The following is a 23,248-nucleotide window of genomic DNA, read 5'->3' as shown; positions in this document are numbered from 1 at the left end:
GAATAAATTCATTAATATTTGCAAACCACCCCCTTCCCCGGGCCGGGTCGGGAAGTAATTAATAAACTAATTAATTTGCGAAATTCTCCGGGATGGGGCGAGAATTAATTAATTAATTAATTAATTAATTTGCGAAACGCCCCCTCCGGGCCGGGTCTGAAATCCCCGGGGCAGTTCCGGGAGTTAATTAATGAATAAATAAATTAATTAGCTAATCCCAGGCCCGCGGCCGGGCAGAGGGCGGAGCCGGGAGTTAATTAATGCATACATTAATTAATTAATTAGCGAAGTCCCGGGCCCGCGGCCAGGCCGGGCAGGGTTGGCCGCGGAGCCGGGAGTTAATTAATGAATACCATTAATTAACTAGCGGACCCCGGGCCCGCGGCCAGGCCGGGCCGGGCAGAGGGCGGTGCCGGGAGTTAATTAATGCATACATTAATTAATTAGCGAATCTGGGGCCCGCGGCCAGGCCGGGGCGGTGCCGGGGCCGTTCCAGAAAGCTCCGGAGCGGGGACGGGGCGGGACCGGGACCGGCCCGGGGATAAAGCGGCACCGGAGCGGCCCCGGCACCGGCAGCGGAGCGGGACGGCGGGTACGGCACTGCGGCAACCCCGAACCCCCGGAACCCCGAACCCCTAAATTCCCGAACCCCCGAAATCCCCGAACCCCAAATCTCCGAAACCCTGAACTCCCATCCCCAAATCCCCGAACTCTCGAACCCCCAAATCCCCGAACCCCAAATCCCTGAGCTCCAAACTCCTGAATCCCAAGTCCCTGAATCCCGAATCCCTGAACCCCCAAATCCCGAACCCCGAATTCCCGAATCCCTGAACCCCCAAATCCCCGAACCCCGAATTCCTGAATCCCTGAACCCCTAAATCCCCGAATCCCAAATCTCCCAATCCCCGAATCCCGGCACCTCCGAATCTCCGAACCCCCAAATTCCCGAACCTGGAATCCTCGAACCCCCAAATCCCAATCCCCGAATCCCTGAACCCCCATCCCCAGATCCCCGAACTCTCGAACCCCCAGATCCCGAACCCCAAATCCCTGAATCCCCGAATCCTGGCACCCGCCAATCTCCCAACCCCGAACCCCCAAATCCCGAACCCCCCAATCCTGAATCCCAAACCCCTGAATCCCCGAACCCCCGAATCCCAAATCCCTGAATCCCGAACCCCAATTCCAAATCCCCGAACCTCGCAACCCAAATCCCCGAACCCCCAAATCCCCGAATCCCTGAACCCCCATCTCCAAATCCCTGAATCCCGAACCCCCAAATTCCCAATCCCCGAACTCCCGAATGCTCGAACCTCTGAACCCCAAATCCTAGAATTCCGAATTCGAAATCCCCAAATTCCCGAATCCCTGAATCCCTGAACTCCCAATTCCCGAACCCCCGAATCCCAAATCCCTGAATCCTGAACCCCGAAACTCCAAATCCCTGAATCCCCGAACCTCCAAGTCCTCGAACTTCGAACCCCGAACCCCCGGCCTCCAAATCCCAAACCCTCGAATCCCCCAACCCCCAAATTCCCAAATCTCTGAATCCCCAAGTCCTGAATCCCTGAACTCCCGAGTCCCTGAACCCCCATCCCTGAATCCCCGAACCCCAAATCCTCCAACTCCGAATTCCTGAATCCCCGAACCCCAAATTCCCGAATCCCCAAACTCCGAGTCCCCAAATTCCCAAATCCCAGAACTCCTCGAATCCAACCTCAAATCCCAAAACTCCCCCGAACCTCCAAACCCCAAATCCTCAAACCCCAAACCCCCGAATCGCTGAACCCCAAATCCCCATAACCCCCGAACCCCAAACCCCCGAATCGCTGACCCCAAATCCTCAAACCCCCGGATTTTCCAAATCCCAGAACTCCCCGAATCCCAAAACCCTGAACCCCCAAATCCCCCAAACCCCCCAAACCCCGAATCCCTGAACCCTTCTATCCTAAATTTTTGAATCCCAAATTTCCAAATCCCCAAATCCCCGGACCCCCCAAATCCCGAACCCTCAATCCCAAATCCTGAACCCCAAATCCCCTTTCCCCGCCCCCTTTCCCCCCCTTTTTCCCTCCCATTTTTGGGGGTCCCCGGGCGGTTTTTGGGGTGGTGGGGGCGGGGATGGAGCGGGCGGATGCTCGGCGGGAATTTCCCACAATTCCCCGCACGGGCAGGACCGAGCGGGGATTTGGGATTTGGGGGGATTAGGGGGGATTTGGGGCGATTAGGGGGGATTTGGGATTTCGGGAGGGGTTGTTTGGGATTTGAGATGCGGGGGGGGGGGTGATTCGGGATTTGGGGAGCGGAATTTGGGGTGCAGGGGGGTGATTTGGGGTTTTTGGGGTTTTTTTTTTGGGGGGGAATGAGGAGTTATTTGGGATTTGGGATGGAGGAGTGATTTGGGATGTGGGGGCGTTATTTAGGATTTGGGGTGCAGGGGGGTTTTGTGGGATTTGCGGGGTTATTTCGGGATGGAGGGGTGATTTGGGATGTGGGGGGGTTATTTAGGATTTGGGGTGCAGGGGAGTTATGTGGGGTTTGGGGGGTTATTTGGGTTTTGGGGGGTTATTTAGGATTTGGGGGGTTATTTTGGGATGGGGGTAAATTGGGATTTGGGGGAGTTATTTAGGATTTGGGATATGTGGGGGTTATTTGGGATTTATGGGGTTATTTGAGATTTGGGGGGTGATTTGGGATTTGGGGGTTATTTAGGATTTGGGGGATCATTTTGGGATGGGGGGGTAAATTGGGGTTTGGGATTTATGGGGTTATTTAAGATTTGGGATTTGGGGGATTATTTTGGGATGGGGATTATTTAGGATTTGGGGGAGTTATTTGGGCTTTGGGATATGTGGGGTGATTTGAGATTTGGGGGGTTATTTGGGTTTTGGGGGGGTTGTTTAGGATTTGGGGAGTTATTTTGGGATGGGGGTAAATTAGGATTTGGGATTTATGGGGTTAATTTGGGATTTGGGGGGTTATGTGGGGTTTGGGGGGTTATTTAGGATTTGGGGGGTTATTTTGGGATGGGGATTATTTAGGATTTGGGGGGAGTTATTTGGGCTTTGGGATATTTGGGGTTATTTGAGATTTGGGGGGTTATTTGAGATTTGAGGGGTGATTTGGATTTTGGGGGGTTATTTAGGATTTGGGGGGTTATTTTGGGATTGGGGGGTAAATTGGGATTTGGGATTTATGGGGTTATTTAAGATTTGGGATTTGGGGGTTATTTAGGATTTGGGGGATTATTTTGGGATGGGGGTAAATTGGGATTTGGGGGAGTTATTTGGGATTTGGGATATATGGGGTTATTTGAGATTTGGGGGGTTATTTGGGTTTTGGGGGATTATTTAGGATTTGGGGGGTTATTTTGGGATGGGGGGTAAATTGGGATTTGGGATTTATGGGGTTATTTAGGATTTGGGATTTGGGGGGTTATTTAGGATTTGGGGGATCATTTTGGGATGGGGGTAAATTGGGATTTGGGATTTATGGGGTTATTTAAGATTTGGGACTTGGGGGGTTATTTAGGATTTGGAGGGTTATTTTGGGATGGGGATATTTAGGATTTGGGGGAGTTATTTGGGATTTGGGATATGTGGGGTGATTTGGGATATGTGGGGTTATTTGGGACAGGGGGGTTACTTTTGGGGATGGGTGGGGTTATTGGGGTTTTGGGGGGTTATTTAGGATTTGGGGGGTTATTTTGGGATGGGGGTAAATTGGGATTTGGAATTTATGGGGTTATTTAGGATTTGGGATTTGGGGGAGTTATTTGGGATTTGGGGGGTTATTTGGGTTTTGGGGGGGTTGTTTGGGATTTGGATGGAGGGGTTATTTGGGATATATGGAGTTATTTGGGGTGCAGGGGGGTGATTTGGGATGTGTGGAGACGTTATTTAGGATTTGGGGCACGCGAGGTTATTTGGGGTGTGGGGGGGGGTTTGGGATTTGGGGGTGGGGGTCATTTGGGATTTGGGGGGGTTATTTAGGATGCAGGGGCTGTTAGGGATTTGGATGCAGGGGGGTGATTTGGGATTTTGGGGGGGTCCTTTTGGGATGGGGAGGCGATTTGGGGTTTGTGAGGTTATTTGGGATCCGGGGGGGTGGGATTTGGGATTTGGGACACACGGGGTTATTTGGATTTGGGATTTGGGACACACGGGGTGATTTGGGATTTGGATTTGGGGCACACGGGGTTATTTGGGATTTGGGATTTGGGACATGCGGGGTTGTTTGGGATTTGGGTTTGGGACACACGGGGTTATTTGGGACAGGCGGGGTTATTTGGGATTTGGGGTTTGGGACACGCGGGGTTATTTGGGATCTGGGGTTTGGGACACACGGGGTTATTTGGGATTTGGGACACACGGGGTTATTTGGGATTTGGGATATATGGGGTTATTTGGGATTTGGGACACACGGGGTTATTTGGGATTTGGGGCAGCACGGGGTTATTTGGGATTTGGGGCCACACGGGGTTATTGGGATTTGGGATTTGGGATACATGGGGTTATTTGGGATTTGGGACACACGGGGTTATTTGGGATTTGGGGCACACGGGGTTATTTGGGATTTGGGACACACGGGGTTATTTGGGATTTGGGATTTGGGGCACACGGGGTTATTTGGGATTTGGGACACACGGGGTTATTTGGGATTTGGGATTTAGGATACATGGGGGTTATTTGGGATTTGGGACACACGGGGTTATTTGGGATTTGGGATTTGGGATACATGGGGTTATTTGGGATTTGGGACACACGGGGTTATTTGGGATTTGGGACAGACGGGGTTATTTGGGATTTGGGATACATGGGGTTATTTGGGATTTGGGATTTGGGACACACGGGGTTATTTGGGATTTGGGATACACGGGGTTATTTGGGATTTGGGGCACACGGGGTTATTTGGGATTTTAGGGTTCGGGGAATGGGCGGTGATTTGGGATATATGGGTCGGGGTTTTTTTTCGTATTTGGGGGGATTGTTTGGGATGGGGGTTTTAGGATTTGGTGGGGGTTTTTTTGGATTTTGGGATTTTAGGATTTGGTGGGGGTTTTTTTGGATTTGGCTGTGTTTTGGGGTTTGGGCTGTGTTCTCCTGGTTTTGGGGCTGCGTTTTGAGTTTTCTGGGATGTTTTTGGGGGTTTTTTTTTGGCCATTTTTGGGGGGGGTTGGGGCTGTGTTTTTGAGTTTCTGGGCTGTGTTTTGGTTTCTGGGCTGTGTTTGAGTTTCTGGGCTGTGTTTTGGTTTTTGGGCTGTGTTTTGGCCTGTGTTTTTGGGGGTTTCAGGGCTGTGTTTTTGGGCTGTTTTTTGGGGTTTTGGGCTGTATTTTTGGGCTGTGTTTTGGTTTTTGGGCTGGTTTTATTTTTGTTTCTGGCTGTGTTTTGGGGCTGTGTTTGGTTTCTGGCTGGTTTTTGGGGCTGTATTTTGAGTTTCTGGGCTGAGTTTGGTTTCCGGGCTGTGTTTCGGTTTCTGGGCTGTTTTTGGGGCTGGTTTTTGGGTTTTGGGGCTGTGTTTGAGTTTCTGGGCTGTGTTTTGGTTTCTGGGCTGTGTTTTTTGCTGTGTTTTGGTTTCCGGGCAGTTTTGGGCTGTGTTTTGGTTTCTGGGCTGTTTTTGGCTGTTTTGGGGGGGTTTGGGCTGTGTTTTGTGGCTTCTGGGCTGTGTTTGGTTTCTGGGGCTCTTTTGGGCTGTGATTTTGGTTTCTGGGCAGTTTTTGGGGCTGTTTCTTGGTTTCTGGGCCGTGTTTCAGTTTCTGGGCTGTGTTTTTTGCTGTGTTTGGTTTCCGGCAGTTTTTGGGCTGTGTTTTAGTTTCTGGGCAGTTTTTGGGCTCTGTTTTGGTTTTCAGGCTGTGTTTTTAGCTGTGTTTGGTTTCTGGGCAGTTTTTGGGCTGTGTTTTGGTTTCCAGGCTGTGTTTCTTGCTGTGTTTCAGTTTCTGGGCTGTGTTTCGGTTTCTGAGCTATATTTTTGGCTGGTTTTTGGGTTTCTGGGCTGTTTTTTGCTGTGTTTTGGTTCCCAGGCTGTGTTTTTTTGCTGTGTTTGGTTTCCGGGCAGTTTTTGGGCTGTGTTTCAGTTTTTGGGCTGTGTTTTTGCTGGGTTTGGTTTCCTGGCTGTTTTTTGCTGTGTTTTTGCCGTGTTTGGTTTCCTGGCTGTTTTTGGGCTGTGTTTCAGTTTTTTGCTGTGTTTTTTGCTGTGTTTTTGCCGGGTTTGGTTTCCGGGCAGTTTTTGGCCTGTGTTTTTTGCCGTGTTTGGTTTCCTGGCTGTTTTTTGCTGTGTTTTTGCTGTGTTTGGTTTCTGGGCAGTTTTTGGGCTGTGTTTCAGTTTTTGGCCTGTGTTTTTTGCCGTGTTTGGTTTCCTGGCTGTTTTTTGTTGTGTTTTTGCTGTGTTTGGTTTCTGGGCAGGTTTTTGGGCTGTGTTTTTGCCGTGTTTGGTTTCCGGGCAGTTTTTGGGCTGTGTTTCAGTTTTTGGGCTGTGTTTTTGCTGTGTTTGGTTTCCTGCTGTATTTTTTGCGGTGTTTTTGCCGTGTTTTGGTTTCCGGGCAGTTTTTGGCCGCCGTTCCTGCAGTGTCACCCTGCGGTGCCGGGGGGGGTTGGGGACAGCGGCCCCCCGAGCCGGGCCCGCATTGCACAAGGCCGGGAGGGAGCGGGGCTGGCCCGGCGCTCTTTGGGGGCTATTTGGGTTTTTATTTGGGATTTATTTGGGGTTTATTTAGGTTTTTATTTGGGCTTATTTAGGGTTTATTTGGGTTTTTATTTGGGATTTATTTGGGTTTTTATTTGGGATCTATTTGGGGTTTTATTTGGGATTTATTTGGGGTTTATTTGGGGTTTATTTGGGTTTTTATTTAGGATATATTTGGAATTCATTGGTATTTAATTGGGGTTTATTTGGGTTTTTATTTGGGATTTATTTGGGGTTTATTTGGGTTTTTATTTGGGATTTATTTGGGTTTTATTTGGGTATTATTTGGGTATTATTTTTTTTTTTTAGCTTTTTTTTAGTTTTTATGTAGTTTTTATTTGGGACTTATTTCGGTTTTATTTGGGTTTATTTGGGTTTTATTTGGGTTTGGTTGTTTTTCTTTTTTATTTGGATTCATTTGGTTTTATTTGGATTATTTTGGATTTATTTGGGTTTGATTTTTTAAGTTGGTTTTATTTGGTTTTATTTGGGTACTTCTTTTTGGGTTCTTTTTGGTCTTATTTGGGTCTTATTTGGGTCTTATTTTGGTTCATTTGGGTTTTATTTGGGTTCTATTTGGGTTTGTTTTTTTTTACTTGGATTCTTGGATTCATCTGGTTTTATTTGGATTATTTCGGGCGTGTTTGGGTTTCATTTGGGAATTGCACAATCCCGGAGGAGGCGGCGGCTCCCACGAAGGGGGGGAACCGAACACGAACCGGGGCCGCTCCTTTATTTGGGGAGGGGGGAACATGAACCAGGGCCGCGCCTTTATTTGGGGAGGGGGATAAAAGGAACCGGGGCCGCTCCTTTATTTGGGGGAGGGGGATAAAAGGGACCGGGGGCCGCGCCTTTATTTGGGGAGGGGGGAACACGAACCGGGGCCGCTCCTTTATTTGGGAGGGGGATAAAAGGGAACCGGGGCCGCTCCTTTATTTGGGGAGGGGGATAAAAGGAACCGGGGCCGCTCCTTTATTTGGGGAGGGGGGAACGAACCGGGGCCGCTCCTTTATTTGGGGAGGGGGATAAAAGGAACCGGGGCCGCTCCTTTATTTGGGGAGGGGGATAAAAGGGAACCGGGGCCGCTCCTTTATTTGGGGAGGGGGATAAAAGGGAACCGGGGCCGCTCCTTTATTTGGGGAGGGGGATAAAGGGACCGGGCCGCGCCTTTATTTGGGGAGGGGGGAACACGAACCGGGGCCGCTCCTTTATTTGGGGAGGGGGATAAAAGGAACCGGGGCCGCTCCTTTATTTGGGGAGGGGGATAAAAGGAACCGGGGCCGCTCCTTTATTTGGGGAGGGGGGAACGAACCGGAGCCGCTCCTTTATTTGGGGGAGGGGGATAAAAGGAACCGGGGCCGCTCCTTTATTTGGGGAGGGGGATAAAAGGAACCGGGGCCGCTCCTTTATTTGGGGAGGGGGATAAAGGGAACCGGGGCCGCTCCTTTATTTGGGGAGGGGGATAAAGGGAACCGGGGCCGCTCCTTTATTTGGGGAGGGCGGGAACGAACCGGGGCCGCTCCTTTATTTGGGGAGGGGGGAACGCGAACCGGGGCCGCTCCTTTATTTGGGGAGGGGGATAAAGGGAACCGGGGCCGCTCCTTTATTTGGGGAGGGGGATAAAAGGAACCGGGGGCCGCTCCTTTATTTGGGGAGGGGGATAAAAGGAACCGGGGCCGCTCCTTTATTTTGGGGAGGGGGATAAAAGGAACCGGGGCCCGCTCCTTTATTTGGGGAGGGGGATAAAAGGGAACCGGGGCCGCTCCTTTATTTGGGGAGGGGGATAAAAGGAACCGGGGCCGCTCCTTTATTTGGGGAGGGGATAAAAGGAACCGGGGCCGCTCCTTTATTTGGGGAGGGGGATAAAAGGGAACCGGGGCCGCTCCTTTATTTGGGGAGGGGGATAAAGGGAACCGGGGCCGCTCCTTTATTTGGGGAGGGGGGAACGAACCGGGGCCGCTCCTTTATTTGGGGAGGGGGATAAAAGGGGAACCGGGGCCGCTCCTTTATTTGGGGAGGTGGGGGGATAAAGGGAACCGGGCCCACTCCTTTATTTGGGGAGGGGGATAAAAGGAACCGGGGCCGCTCCTTTATTTGGGGAGGGGGATAAAAGGAACCGGGGCCGCTCCTTTATTTGGGGAGGGGGATAAAAGGAACCGGGGCCGCTCCTTTATTTGGGGAGGGGGATAAAGGGAACCGGGCCCACTCCTTTATTTGGGGAGGGGGATAAAAGGAACCGGGGCCGCTCCTTTATTTGGGGAGGGGGGAACACGAACCGGGGCCGCTCCTTTATTTGGGGAGGGGGATAAAAAGGAACCGGGGCCGCCCCCCAGGGACCCCCGAGACCCCCCCTCAGTGCCCAGGGACCCCTAAACCCTTCCCTGCCCCCAAAACTCCCCAATGCTCGGGGACCCCCCTCCCCTCTGCGCTCAGGACCCCCCTAAACTCCCCCCAAACCCCCCTCAATGCCCAGGGACCCCCTCAGTGCTCGGAGCCCCCCACAAGTGCCCCCCTAAACACCCCTGACCCCCCCAAACCGCCCATGGCCCCACAACCACCCCAGTGCCCCCCTAAACACCCCCCGACCCCCCCAAACCCCGTCCGTGCCCGGGGACCCCCACAAGTGCCCCCCTAAACCCCCCTAAAATCACCCCACTGCCCAGGGACCCCCAAAATCCCCCTGCCCACCCCCCCCGTGGCCCAGTGCCCCCCTAAAACCGCCCCAGTGCCCCCCAGTCCCCCACGTGCCCAAGGACCCCCCCAAAAGCTCCTAAACCTCCCCAAACCCCTCAGCCCCCCAAAACCCCCGCCCTGCCCCCCCCGCCCCCCGTTTCCCGCTCGGGGTTTGTTTGGGTTGGGGGGGGGAGGGGCGGGGGGGGGGGGGGGATGAGTCACAGTCCGGGAGGGGGGGGAGGGGCGGGCCCGGCCCTGGCCCTGTCCCCTGACCCCCCCCCCGGCCCTGTCCCTGTCCCCCCCCGGCCCTGGCCCTGTCCCCTGTCCCTGTCCCCTCCTGTCCCTGTCCCCCCCCCCGACGCCCCCTGCTCCATCTCCTGTCTCTTGTCCTCTCCTGTCCCCCCCTGTCCCCCCCTGACCCCCCTGTCCCTGTCCCCAATCCCTGTCCCTGTCCCCCTATTCTGTTCTGACCCCACTGTCCCTGTCCCCATCCCTGTCCCCATCCCTGTCCCCATCCCTGTCCCCCCATCCCTTTCTGACCCTGCTGTCCCTGTCCCTGTCTCTGTCCCTGACCCCCCTGTCCCACCCTGTCCCCCCTGTCCCCTCCCCCAGACCATGGCACTGTCCCTGTCCCCTGACCATGTCCCTGTCCCCTGACCCTGTCACTGTCCCTGTCCCTCTTGCTTTCCCAGGCCATGGCGTTGTCCCTGTCCTCTGTCCCTGATTCTGTCCCCTGTCCCTGTCCCCTGACCCTGTCCCTGTCCCCAGGCCATGGCGCTGTCCCTGTCCCTGTCCCCTCACCCTGTCCCTGTCGCTGTCCACAGGCCATGTCCCTGTCCCCTGTCACTGTCCCTGTCGCTGTCCCCTCACCCTGTCCCTGTCCCTGTCGCTGTCCCCAGGCCATGGCGCTGTCACTGTCACTGTCACTGTCCCTGTCACTGTCCCCTCACCCTGTCCCATGTCCCTGTCCCCAGGCCATGTCCCTGTCCCCTGACTCTGTCCCTGTCCCCTGACCCTGTCCCTGTCCCCTCACCCTGTCCCTGTCCCTGTCGCTGTCCCCAGGCCATGGCGCTGTCACTGTCCCTGTCCCCTCACCCCTGACTGTGTCCCTGTCGCTGTCCCCAGGCCATGGCGCTGTCGCTGTCACTGTCGCTGTCCCTGTCCCCTCACCCTGACTGTGTCCCTGTCGCTGTCCCCAGGCCATGGCGCTGTCCCTGTCCCTGTCCCCTCACCCTGTCCCCTGTCGCTGTCCACAGGCCATGTCCCTGTCCCTGTCACTGTCCCTGTCGCTGTCCCCTCACCCTGTCCCTGTCCCTGTCGCTGTCCCCAGGCCATGGCGCTGTCACTGTCACTGTCACTGTCCCTGTCACTGTCCCCTCACCCTGTCCCTGTCCCTGTCCCCAGGCCATGTCCCTGTCCCCTGACTCTGTCCCTGTCCCCTGACCCCTGTCCCTGTCCCCTCACCCTGTCCCTGTCCCTGTCGCTGTCCCCAGGCCATGGCGCTGTCACTGTCCTGTCCCCTCACCCTGACTGTGTCCCTGTCGCTGTCCCCAGGCCATGGCGCTGTCGCTGTCACTGTCGCTGTCCCTGTCCCCTCACCCTGTCCCTGTCGCTGTCCCCAGGCCATGGCGCTGTCACTGTCCCTGTCGCTGTCGCTGCTGGCGCTCCTGGCGCTGGGCGGGGCTGAGGCGCTGCTGCCCCCCGGGGAGCTCCGAGGTGAGAGGGGTGAATTTGGGGGGCTGGGGGTGAAATTTGGGGAGGTTTGGGGTTCAAATTGGGGAGTTTGGGAGGGTCCGGTCGTGGGGTCCCATTTTGGGGGGGTTGGGGACAGTGGGGGGGGGTCACTGGGTCCCATTTTGGGGAGGTTTGGGAGGGTCACAGGGTCTCATTTTGGGGGGCTTGGGGGACGGGGGGGGTCATGGATTTTCATTTTGAGGGGGTCACGTCCCCAGAGGATGCCGCAGGTTTTCATTTTGGGGGGTTTTGGGGCAGGATCGGAGGTTTTAGTTTTGGGGGGAGGTCACAGGGTCTCATTTTGGGGGATCAAGCCTCAGGGGACGTGATGGGTTTTCAGTATGGGGGTGCTGGGGGAGATGGGGTCACAGGGTCTCTTTTCCCTGATTTTCCCCCAAATTTTCCACCATTTTCCCCAATTTTTCCCCATTTTACCCCCGCTTTTACCCCTGGTATTTCCTCCTGATATTTCCCCCCACTTTCCCCCCATTTTCCCCCAGATATTTCCCCGTGATACTTCCCCACTTTCCCCCCAATTTTTCCCCACTTTCCCCAATATTTCCCCCCGCTTTCCCCAGGATATTTCCCACACTTTTCCCTGGATATTTCCCCCACTTTTCCCCCACTTTTCCCCACTTTCCCCTCAATTTTTCCCCAGTTTCCCCGGATATTTCCCCCAATTTTCCCCCACTTTTCCCCCCATTTTTCACCCCACTTTTCCCCTCCCCGCAGAGCTGTCGGCCGCGGGCAGCCGCGTGGTGGACGCGGAGGTGGAGCGGGCGCTGCAGGGCGTGCGCAGGATGCAGGAGCTGCTGCAGCGCAGCGACCGCGGCCACCAGGAGCTGCTGCGCTCCCTGCAGCAGGCGCAGCGCGGAAAGGAGGTGTGGGATGGGATTGGGATTGGGATTGGGAATTGGATTGGGATTGGGATTGGGAATGGGAATGGATTTGGGATTGGGATTGGGAACGGGAGTGCAGCGCAGCGACCGTGGCCACCAGGAGCTGCTGCGCTCCCTGCAGCAGGCACGGCGCGGCAACGAGGTGTGGGAATGGGATTGGGAATGGGATTGGGATTTGGGACAGGAATGGGATTGGGATTGGGATTGGGATTGGGATTGGGATTGGGAACAGGATTTTGGATTAGGAATGGGATTTGGGATTGGGATTGGGAATGGGATTGGGAGTGCAGCGCAGCAAACCGCGGCCGTCAGGAGCTGCTGCGCTCCCTGCAGCAGGCACAGCGCGGCAAGGAGGTGTGGATGGGATTGGGATTGGATTTTGGATTGGGAATGGGATTTGGGATTGGGATTGGGATTGGGATTGGGAATGGGGATTGGGATTGGAATGGGATTTGGGACAGGAATGAGATAGGAATGGGAACAGGAGTGCAGTGCAGCGACCGCGGGCACCAGAAGCTGCTGCGCTCCCTGCAGCAGGCACAGTGCGGCAAGGAGGTGTGGGAGTGGGATTGGGAATGGGATTTGGGATTGGATTGGGATTTGGGAATGGGATTGGGACTGTGGTCGGGTGAGGGATGGGACTGGGAACAGGATTGGAGTGTGATTGGTGAGGGATGGGATTGGGAATGGGATCGGGAGTGCAGCGCAGCGACCGCGAGGGCACCAGGAGCTGCTGCGCTCCCTGCAGAAGGCGCAGCGTGGCAAGGAGGTGTGGGAACGGGATTGGGATTGGGATTTGGATTGGGAATGCAATTTGGGATTGGAAAGGGAATGGGATTTGGGATTGGGATTTGGGATCAGGAATGAGAATGGATTGGGAACAGGAATGGGATGGGAACACAATGGCCATGGGCACTGGGAGCTGCTGCGCTCCCTGCAGCAGGCGCAGCACGGCAAGGAGGTGTGGGATTGGGATTGGGATTGGGATTTGGATCAGGAATGGGATAGAGAATGGGATTGGGTGAGGAATGGGACCAGGAATGGGAGTGAGGTGCAGCGACTGTGGGCACCAGGAGCTGCTGCGCTCCCTGCAGGAGGCGCAGTGCGGGAAGGAGGTAGGAATGGGATTGGGATTGGGAATGGGATTTGGGATTGAGAACGGGAATGGGATTGGGTCAGGAGCAGAAATATGAGCGGAGCGCAGCAGCTGCGGGCACCAGGAGCTGCTGCACTCCCTGCAGCAGGCACAGCACAGAAAGCGAGGTTTGGGATTGGGATGGGGAACAGGGACAGGAATGGAATTGGGTCAGGATTGGGAATGGGATTGGGATTGAGATTGGGAATTGGTATGGGAATGCAGCAGAGTGGCCGCGGGCACCAGGAGCTGCTGCGCTCCCTGCAGCAGGCACAGCGTGGGAAGGAGGTGTGGGATTGGGATTTGGGATTGGGATTGGGATTTGAGATTGAGATCGGGACAGGGATGGGAACGGGATGGGTATGGGAATGGGATTTGGGATTGGATGGGCCAGGAATGAGATTGAGATGGGCCAGGAATGGTTGGACTGGGAATGGGATGGAGTGAGAATGGGGTGGACTGGGAATGGGATGGGCCAGGATTGGGAAGGGGGGACGCCATCCTAGAAATGGCGTCTCCTGGATCCAGGGAATGGTGTGTCCCAGGAATTGGGAGTGCTGTCGGGATCGGTGTGTTCTGGGAACAGGGATGCCATCCCGGGAACAGCGATTGCTGTGTCAGGGGTTGGGTGTCCGGGGAACAGCGATTGTTGTGTCAGGGGTTGGGTGTCCTGGGAACAGCGATTGTTGTGTCAGGATCGATGTGTTTCCGGGAACAGGGAATGCTGTGTCAGGGGTTGGGTGTCCTGGGCACAGCGATTGTTGTGTCAGGATCGATGTGTCCCGGGAACAGGGAATGCTGTGTCAGGGTTGGAGTGTCCCCTGGAACGGGGATTGCTGTGTCAGGGATTGGATGTCCTGGAATGGGGGATGCTGTGTCAGGGGTCGGGGTGGCCCTGGGAGCAGGGATTGTTATCCTGGGGATCGCTGTGTTCTGGGAACAGGGGATGCCATGCGGGAATTGGGGTGTCCTGGGACTCTGGGAATGCCATGTGGGGGTTGAGTTGTCCCAGGATTCTGGGAATGCCATGCTGGGGGTTGAGAGTTCTGGAATCTGGGAATGCTGTGCTGGGACTCGACTGCTCCCAGGGCTCTGGGAATGAGAGGATTGGGATCACTGTGTCCCAGGACTCTGGGAATGCTGTGCCGGGGATTGGGGTGTTCTGGGACTCTGGAAATGCTGTGTGGGAGTTGCAGTGTCCTGGGAATAGCGTACTTGGGATTGGGGTGAGGATTGGGGTGTTCTGGGACTCTGGAAATGCTGTGTGGGAGTTGCAGTGTCCTGGAATAGCGTACTTGGGATTGGGGTGTCCTGGGGCTCTGAGAATGCTGTGCTGGGAAACAGCAGCTCCTGGGAATCTGGGAATGCCATGCTTGGGATTGAGGTGTCCTGGGAATCTGGAAATGCCATGCTGGGATTGGGGTGTCCTGGGGCTCTGGGAATGCTGTGCTGGGAATCAGCGGCTGCCAGGGTTCTGGAAAAGCCGTGCTGGGGATTGGGGTGTCCCAGGACTCTCGGAATGCTGTGCTTGGGATTGGGGTGTCCGTGGAATCTGGGAGTGGCAGGATTGGGAATGCTTGGGAATTGTGAGTTTTTGTGTCCTCTGGGAATGCTTGGGATTGTGTGTCCTGGAACTCTGGGAATGCCATGTGGGAGTTGGGGTGTCTCGGGGCCCTGGGAATGCTGTGTGGAAGTTTGGGTGTCCCGGGCTGTGAGAGTGCAATGCTTGAGAATGGGATATTCTGGGAATCTGGGAATGCCGTGTGGGGATTGGGGTGTCCCAGTGCTCTGGGAATGCCGGATTGGGATTGCTGTGTTCTGGGAATGCCGTGCTGGGACTCAGCCACTCCCAGGACTCTGGACTGCCGTGCTGGGACTCGGCCGCTTCCCGGTGCTCCGGGAACGCGGATCTGAGCGCGGCATTCCCGGCAGGAAGCGGTGCAGCTGGCGCGGCAGAAGGAGCAGGAGCTGTCGGCGCGGGGGCGAGCGCTGCAATGCCTCGGTGCAGGCGCTGTGGGAGAGCTGCAAGCCCTGCCTGCGGCAGCGCTGCCTCCGCTTCTACTCGCGCACCTGCCGCAGCGGCGCCGGGCTCGTGGGCCGGCAGGTGAGGCACGACAGCGGGGAAACACACTGGGAAACAGCGGGGAAACAGCGGGAGAAAATGGGGAGACACCAGGGAAATAATGAGGAAATACTGGGAAACAATGGGGAAGCAATGGGGGAAACAGCGGGGAGAAAATGGGGAGACACCAGGGAAATAACGAGGAAATACTGGGAAACAATGGGGAAGCAATGGGGAAACAGTGGGGAGGAAAATGGGGAGACACCAGGGAAATAACGAGGAAATACTGGGAAAACAGTGGGGAAACACCGGGAAACAGCGGGGAGAAAATGGGGAAACACCAGGGAAATAACGAGGAAATACTGGGAAACAATGGGGAAGCAATGGGGAAACAGCGGGGAGAAAATGGGGAGACCACCCAGGGAAATAACGAGGAAATACTGGGAAACAATGGGGAAGCAATGGGGAAACAGCGGGGAGAAAATGGGGAAACAATGGGGAAACAACGAGGAAATACTGGGAAACAATGGGGAAGCAATGGGGAAACAATGAGAGAAATACTGGAAACAGTGGGGAAACACCGGGGAAACAAGCAGGAAATACCGAGAAAATAATGGGGAAACACCAGGAAACAGCAGGGAAACACTGGGGAGACACCAGGAAACAGTGAGAAAACACCAGGGAAATACCGGGGAAACAACGAGGAAATACCAGGAAACAGTGGGGAAAAAAAATGGGGAAACAACAAGGAAATACTGGGAAACAATGGAGAAACAGTGGGGAAACACCAGGAAAACACCGGGGAAACACTGGGGAAATACCAGGGAAACTCTGGGAAACACTGGGGAAATACTGGAAAAACACTGGGGGAAAAAATGGAAAAACAACAGAGAAACACTGGGGAAAACAATGGGAAACACTGGAGAAAAAATGGGGAAATAGTGGGGAAACATTAGGGGAACACTGGGGGAAACACTGGGAAACAACAGGGAAACACTGGGAAACACTGGGGAAAGACTGGGGAAATACTGGAAAATAGCAGGGAAATAGTGGGGAAATGGCAGGGAAAAAAAGGGGAAATAATGGGGAAACACCAGGAAACAACAGGGAAAAAGTGGGTAAAAAACCAGGAATACTGGGGAAACAGTGGGGAAACACTGGGGAAACACCAAGGAAATAGCAGGGAACCAGTGGGGAAATAACGGGGAAATAACAGGGAAATACCAAGAAAACAATGGGGAAACAACTGGCAAACAACAGGAGACACTGGGGAAGCACTGGGGGGACAATGGGGAAGTACTGGGAAAACAACAAAGAGATAACAGGGAAACAACAGGAAAACAGCAGGGAAACAACTGGAGACACGAGGCAAACACTGAAGAAATAACGAGGAAACACTGGGGAAATAATGGGGAAATAGCAGGAAAAAAAATAGTGAAACAGTGGGGAAACAATGAGAAAACACTGGGGAAACACCAGGGAAACATTGGGGAAATAATGGAGAAACAATGGGGAAACAATGAGGAAATAGCGAGAAACAATGGGGAAACAGCAGGGAAAAACCAGGGGAACAGTGGGGAAATAATGAGGGAACAATGGGGAAATACAGGGGAAAGAGTGGGAAAACAATGGGGAAAAATGGGGAACAACATGGAAATAACAGTGAAACAATGGGGAAACACTGGGGGAAAAAAAGGGAAACACCAGGAAAATATCAGGGAAACAAAGGGGAAAAAACAGGGAAACAGCAGGGGAAAAAATGGGAAACACTGGGGAAATTAACAGTGAAACAATGGAAAAACAATGGGGAAACAATGGAAAAACAACCAGGAAAATACTGGGAAAACAATGGGGAAACAACAGGAAAAAAATGGAGGGGGGGGATTGGGGATGATCCCATTCCATTAGCCAGAGCGTCAGCGGCTGAGGGACACAGGAATACTGGGAAAATGGGATTTGGGATGATCCCATTCCCACATTTGGGATGATCCCATTCCCGTTAGTGACCCCACACGGGTCAGGGGCACCGGGATGCAGGAAAAGGGGATTTGGGATGATCCCATTCCCACATTTGGGATGATCCCATTCCCGTTAGTGACCCCACACTGGTCAGGGGCACTGGGATACAGGAAGAGGGGATTTGGGATGATCCCAATACCACATTTGGGATGATCCCATTCCCGTTAGTGACCCCACACGGGTCAGGGGCACCGGGATACAGGAAAAGGGGATTTGGGATGATCCCAATCCCACATTTGGGATGATCCCATTCCCGTTAGTGACCCCACACCGCTCAGGGGCACCGGGATACAGGAAAAGGGGATTTGGGTGTGATCCCATTGAATGATCCCACTCCCATTCCCGTTAGTGACTCCAGGCAGGGGAGGGGCACCTGGGTACTGGGAAAAGGGGGTTGAGGGTGATCCCATTCCCACATTTGGGCCGATCCCATTCCCATCAGTGACCCGAGGCAGATCAGGGACACCGGGGTACGGGGAAAGGGGGAACTCAGCCTCACCCCAATCCCATTCCCATTAACTGGTAAACTGCTGGGCAGGGATCCCACATCACACGGGAATACCGGGAAGGGCCGGATTTTGGCCTCATCCCATTCCCATTCCCAGAGATTTGGCTGCTGAGGGATCTCACAGGGATATCAGGAAAGGGGGATTTTGCCCTGATCCCATTCCCAGAGGGTCTCCAGGTGTGGGATCCCACATGGCCTGGGATCCTGGGAATGGCTGGGTTTTGATCCCATTCCCAGAGGGTCTCAGGTGAGGGATCCTGGGAACAGCTGGGTTTTGATCCCATTCCCTGAGGGTCTCCAGGTGCAGGATCCCACATGGCACAGGGATACCAGGAAAGGGGGATTTTGCCCTGATCCCATTCCCAGAGGGTCTCCAGGTGTGGGGTCCTGGGAATGGCTGGGTTTTGATCCCATTCCCAGAGGGTCTCCAGGTGCAGGATCCCAGGAATGGCTGAGTTTTGATCCCATTCCCAGCAGGTCACAGGTACAGAATGCCACATCACACAGGGATCCCAGGAAAGAGGGATTTTGTCCTGATCCCATTCCCAGAGGGTCTCCATGTGCAGGATCCCATATCACACAGGGATACCAGCAGTGGGGGATTTTGCCCTCATCCCATTCCCAGAGGTTTGGCAGCTGAGGAATCCCACAGCAATCAGGGATACCAGGAAAGGGGGATATTTCCCCGATCCCATTCCCAGAGGGTCTCAGGTTCAGGATCCCACATTGCCCAGGGATTCCAAGTTCTGACTCCGTTCCCATTCCCAGCTGGAGGAATTCCTGAACCACTCGTCTCCCATCTCCATCTGGGTGGACGGCGAGCGCCTGGACTCGCTGCTGGAGCGCGACGAGCGCCAGGAGCGGCAGCTGCAGGACCTGGAGGAGCGCTTCGGCCTCATGGAGGACGGCGTCCAGGACATCTTCCTCGACAGCTCCCGCGTCCAGAGCCGCCTCCACCCCTTCTTCCAGGCGCCCTTCGGCGGCTTCCGCGAGGCGCTGGGGCCGCCGGTGCAGCGGCTGCGCCTCCCGCGCCGCTCCCGGCGCTTCTCCGGAGACTTCTTCCCCTTCTTCCCGCACCGCCACGGCGGCTTCCAGCAGCTCTTCCAGCCGCTCTTCCAGATCACTCAGCGCATGCTGGAGGACGCCCAGGGCAGCTGGGAGAACCCCACCGGAGAGTTCGGGACAGGTGGGGATGGAGGGGAGCGGGATGGCGGGTGGGGGATCCCGAATTCCGGTGGGGAAAAGAGTTGCGGGAAATCAGCGAAGCTTGGGGAGGATTCTCAGAAAAGAGTCCCAGAAAATCCTTTGCAACTTTAGAAGGTTTGGAGGATTCTGAGAAAAGATTCCCAGAAAATCCTTGGAAAGATTGGAGGATTCTGAGAAAAGATTCCTAGAAAATCCTTTGCAACTTTGGAGGGTTTAGAGGATTCTGGGAAAAGATTCCCAGAAATTCCTCGGCAGCCTTGGAGGACTCTGAGAAAAAATTCCCAAAAAATCATTTGCAACTTTAGAAGGTTTGGAGGATTCTGAGAAAAGATTCCCAGAAAATCCTTGGAAAACTTGGGAGGATTTGGGGATTCTCAGAAAAGAGTCCCAGAAAATCCTTTGCAACTTTAGAAGGTTTGGAGGATTCTGAGAAAAGATTCCCAGAAAATCCTTGGAAAACTTGGAGGATTCTGAGAAAAGATTCCCAGAAAATCCTTTGCAACTTTGGAGGGTTTAGAGGATTCTGGGAAAAGATTCCCAGAAATTCCTCGGCAGCCTTGGAGGATTCTGAGAAAAAATTCCCAGAAAATCATTTGCAACTTTAGAAGGTTTGGAGGATTCTGAGCAAAGATTCCCAGAAAATCCTCTGCAACTTTAGAGGGTTTGGGGATTCCATAAAGGGATTTCCCATGGAAACCTGGGAATCACGAGCTCTGCTGGTGGTGGGCTGGGATTTGGGGTGTTGTCCCACCTCGATCCCGGCTGCCATCATGGGAATGGGTTTTTTTTGGGAATGTTTGGTTTTTCTAGGAATGCTGCTGATGGTTTGCTTGGGAATGTTGGAGATGTTGGGTTTTTCTTGGAATGCTGCTGGATTTTTGGGGGGTAATGCTGCAGGTGTTTGGGTTTTTTGGGAATATTGCAGGTGTTTTTTTGGGGAATATTGAAGGTATTTGGGTTTTTTTTTGGGGATTGCAGAGGATGTTTTTTTGGTGTTGGTTATTTTGGGATTACAGTGGATGTTTTTTGGGATTACAGCTGATGTTTTTTGGGTGTTTGTTTTTCTAGAGATTGCAGCCAATGGTGGGTTTTTTTGGGGTTTTTTTGGGTTTTTTTGGGATTACAGCTCACGTCTTTTTGGTGTTTGTTTTTTTCTGGGAATGTCGCAGCCGGTGCCGTCACCGTCTGCCAACGCAGCCCTGGGGATGGGAGGGGCCCAAATTCCAAGGAAAAATCCCTTTTCTGGCACCTGGGGGGGACCTGCTGGGGCTGGGGGGGATTTGGGGCGCTGAGGCCAGCCCGGAATTCCCGCAGAATCCCGGAATTTCAGCAATGACCGGATGGTTTGCCGGGAGATCCGGCGGAACTCGGCCGGCTGCCTGCGGATGAAGGATGAGTGCGAGCAGTGCCGGGAGATTCTGGCCCTGGGTGAGCCGGGAATGGGGACGGGAACCGGGAATGGGGATGGAAAAATGGGGATGGAAAAATGGGGATGGGAATGGGAATGGGGACAGGAACAGGGAATGGGGTGGGAATGGGGACTGGAACCGGGAATGGGGATGGAAAAATGGGGATGGAAAAATGGGGATGGGGTGGGAATGGGAATGGGGACAGGAACAGGGAATGGGGTGGGAATGGGGATGGGAACCGGGAATGGGGATGGAAAAGGGGATGGAAAAATGGGGATGGGAGTGGGAATGGGAATAGGGTGGGGATGGGAATGGGGACAGGAACAGGGAATGGGATGGGATGGGAATGGGGATGGGGAACGGGGATGGGGACGGGATGGGGAATGGGAATGGGAACAGGAACAGGGATGAGGGGATGGGGAGAGGAATGGGGATGGGAAAGGAGATGGAAAACTGGGAATGGGGAGAGAATGGGGATGGGAATGGGAATGGGAACGGGAATGGGAATGGGGACGGGGACGGGAATGGGAATGGGAAAACGGGGATGGGAACAGGGATGGGAATGGGGATGGAAACGGGGACAGGGACGGAAACGGGAACAGGAATGGAGATGGGGATGGGAATGGCAGTGGGGACAGGAATGGCAATGTGGAACGGGGACAGGAATGGCAATGGGAATGAGAACAAGGATGGGAGTGGGAACAGGGATGGGGATGGGAACAGGAATCAGGATGGGGACAGGACTGGGAATGGGGATGGGAAAGGAGATGGAAAACTGGGAATGGGGATGGGAATTGGAATTGGGAATGGGGAGGGGAATGGGAATGGGAATTGGGAATGGGGATGGGAAAGGAGATGGAAAACTGGGAATGGGGATGAGAATGGGGATGGAACAGGAACAGGGATGTAGATGGTGATGGGAATGGGAACAGGAATGGGAGGCACAATTCAGGGTTTGGGGTGCATTTTGGGGCATGGGGGGATGGGATGGGGATGGGGAATGGAAATGGGAATGGGCATGGGAAAGGAGATGGAAAACTTGGAATGGGGATGGGAATGGGGACGGGGATGCAGATGGGGATGGGAACAGGAATGGGGATGGAACGGGTATGGGAATAGGGATGGGGATGGGTATGGGGACGGGAAAGGAGATCAGAAACTGGGAATGGGGATGGGACAGGAACAGGGAATGGGAAAAGGAATGGGGGGCACAATTCAGGGTTTGGGGTGCATGGGGTGGATTGGGGTGCATTTTGGGGTGTGGGGGGATGGGATGGAACAGGATGGGACGGGACGGGACGGGACGGGATGGGATGGGATGGGATGGGATGGGATGGGATGGGATGGGATGGGATGGGATGGGATGGGATGGGATGGGATGGGACAGGATGGGATGGGATGGGATGAAGCCAGCAGGGCCGTGCTGACCCCATCCCACCCTGTCCCAGACTGCGGGCAGGAGGATCCCTCTCAGCAGGAGCTGCGGGAGCAGCTGGAGGACGCCGTGCGCGTGGCCGAGCGCTTCACGCGCCGCTACGATTCCCTGCTCCGGGAATTCCAGGAGGAAATGCTCAACACCTCCGGCCTGCTGGACCAGCTGAACCGCCAGTTCGGCTGGGTGTCCCGCCTGGCCAACCACTCCATGGGCTCCGACGGCTTCCTGCAGGTCACCACGGTGAGGCCGGCGGGATGGGGCCGGGATCGGGGCCGGGAAAGGGGATGGGAAGGCGGAAAGTGGGACAGGGCCACAAAGGCTCTTTGTGCTCCGGCCGGGAATCTCTTGGCAGAGCCGGATGCTGCCGGGATGGGAGCCAAGGTCAGGGGCCCGCCTGGGGCTCTCCCGCGGCCGCTCCCACCTCACAAACCCAGATTCTCCCACGGGGTGACCCCGGCGCCCGTTCCAGGTGCTGTCCAAGGCTCCGAACCCCGAGGACCCCTCGGTGCCCCCGGACACGCAGGTGACGGTGCAGCTCTTCGACTCGGAGCCGCTGGCGCTCACCGTGCCCGGGGACATCCCCTGGGACGACCCGCGGTTCATGGAGAGCGTGGCCCAGCAGGCGCTGCAGCGCTTCAAGGAGAACGCCGTGTGAGTCCTGTGGGATATTCCCAAAAAACCCCCCCTCCGAGGGATAACAGCGGGCTCATCCCGGATTTTTCCTCATTTCCAGAGAGTAGCCGCGCAATGCCACCGCTGCCGCCCCTCCGGATCCCCCTTCCCGGGGGGAATTCTCAGCATCGCTGCCACCTCTCCCCTCCTGACCCTTCCTGCTGCCAGGACCCTGCAGGGCCCCAAACGGAAAATAAAGGTAGAGTTGAACACCCTGGAACTGCCTACGGAGTTTTTGGGATCGTCCTGTGGGAAAAAAGGAGGAAAAACAACCTCGGAATTTTCCGTAATTTCGTCCTTGCGGAATTGTGGAGTTGAGGAATGAGGATCCGGTCCCAAATCTGATCCAGCAAGAGCTGCCCAGGATTGGGGACCTGTCCCCATCCTGTGGGACATAAATCCCAGTGCCAGGGCCTGTCCCCATCCTGTGGGACACAAATCCCAGTGCCAGGGCCTGTCCCAGTTCATGGACACAAATCCCAGTGCCAGGGCCTGTCCCCATCCCAGTGCCATGGACATGGACACGGATCCCAGTGCCAGGGCCTGTCCCAGTGCCATGGGCACGGAACCCAGTGCCAGGGCCTGTCCCCATCCCATGGACCCGGATCCCAGTGCCAGGGCCTGTCCCAGTGCCATGGGCACGGAACCCAGTGCCAGGGCCTGTCCCCATCCCATGGACCCGGATCCCAGTGCCAGGGCCTGTCCCAGTGCCATGGGCACGGATCCCAGTGCCAGGGCCTGTCCCCATCCCATGGACATGGGCACGGATCCCAGTGCCAGGGCCTGTCCCAGTGCCATGGGCACGGATCCCAGT

At 55.1% G+C, this 23,248-nt stretch overlaps 1 protein-coding gene across 1 annotated transcript; it reads left to right on the top strand.

Moving 5' to 3' along the window:
* Positions 1 to 500: 500 nt before the first annotated feature.
* On the top strand, positions 501 to 22,654 carry LOC134416504 (clusterin-like). The gene is given in 10 exon segments (XM_063153211.1): positions 501 to 592; positions 10,978 to 11,071; positions 11,822 to 11,970; positions 15,056 to 15,103; positions 15,105 to 15,227; positions 18,481 to 18,898; positions 20,233 to 20,346; positions 21,776 to 22,002; positions 22,232 to 22,413; positions 22,496 to 22,654. Coding segments are annotated over 9 exon segments (1,359 nt in total). The 5' UTR covers positions 501 to 592; positions 10,978 to 10,980; the 3' UTR covers positions 22,503 to 22,654.
* Positions 22,655 to 23,248: the final 594 nt, after the last annotated feature.

The sequence above is a fragment of the Melospiza melodia genome, chromosome 3, assembly GCF_035770615.1.
Source record: "Melospiza melodia melodia isolate bMelMel2 chromosome 3, bMelMel2.pri, whole genome shotgun sequence".
Classification (NCBI taxonomy): Eukaryota; Metazoa; Chordata; class Aves; order Passeriformes; family Passerellidae; genus Melospiza; species Melospiza melodia.
Note: the sequence above shows the minus strand (reverse complement) of the source record. Positions and strands in the feature narration are given on the sequence as shown.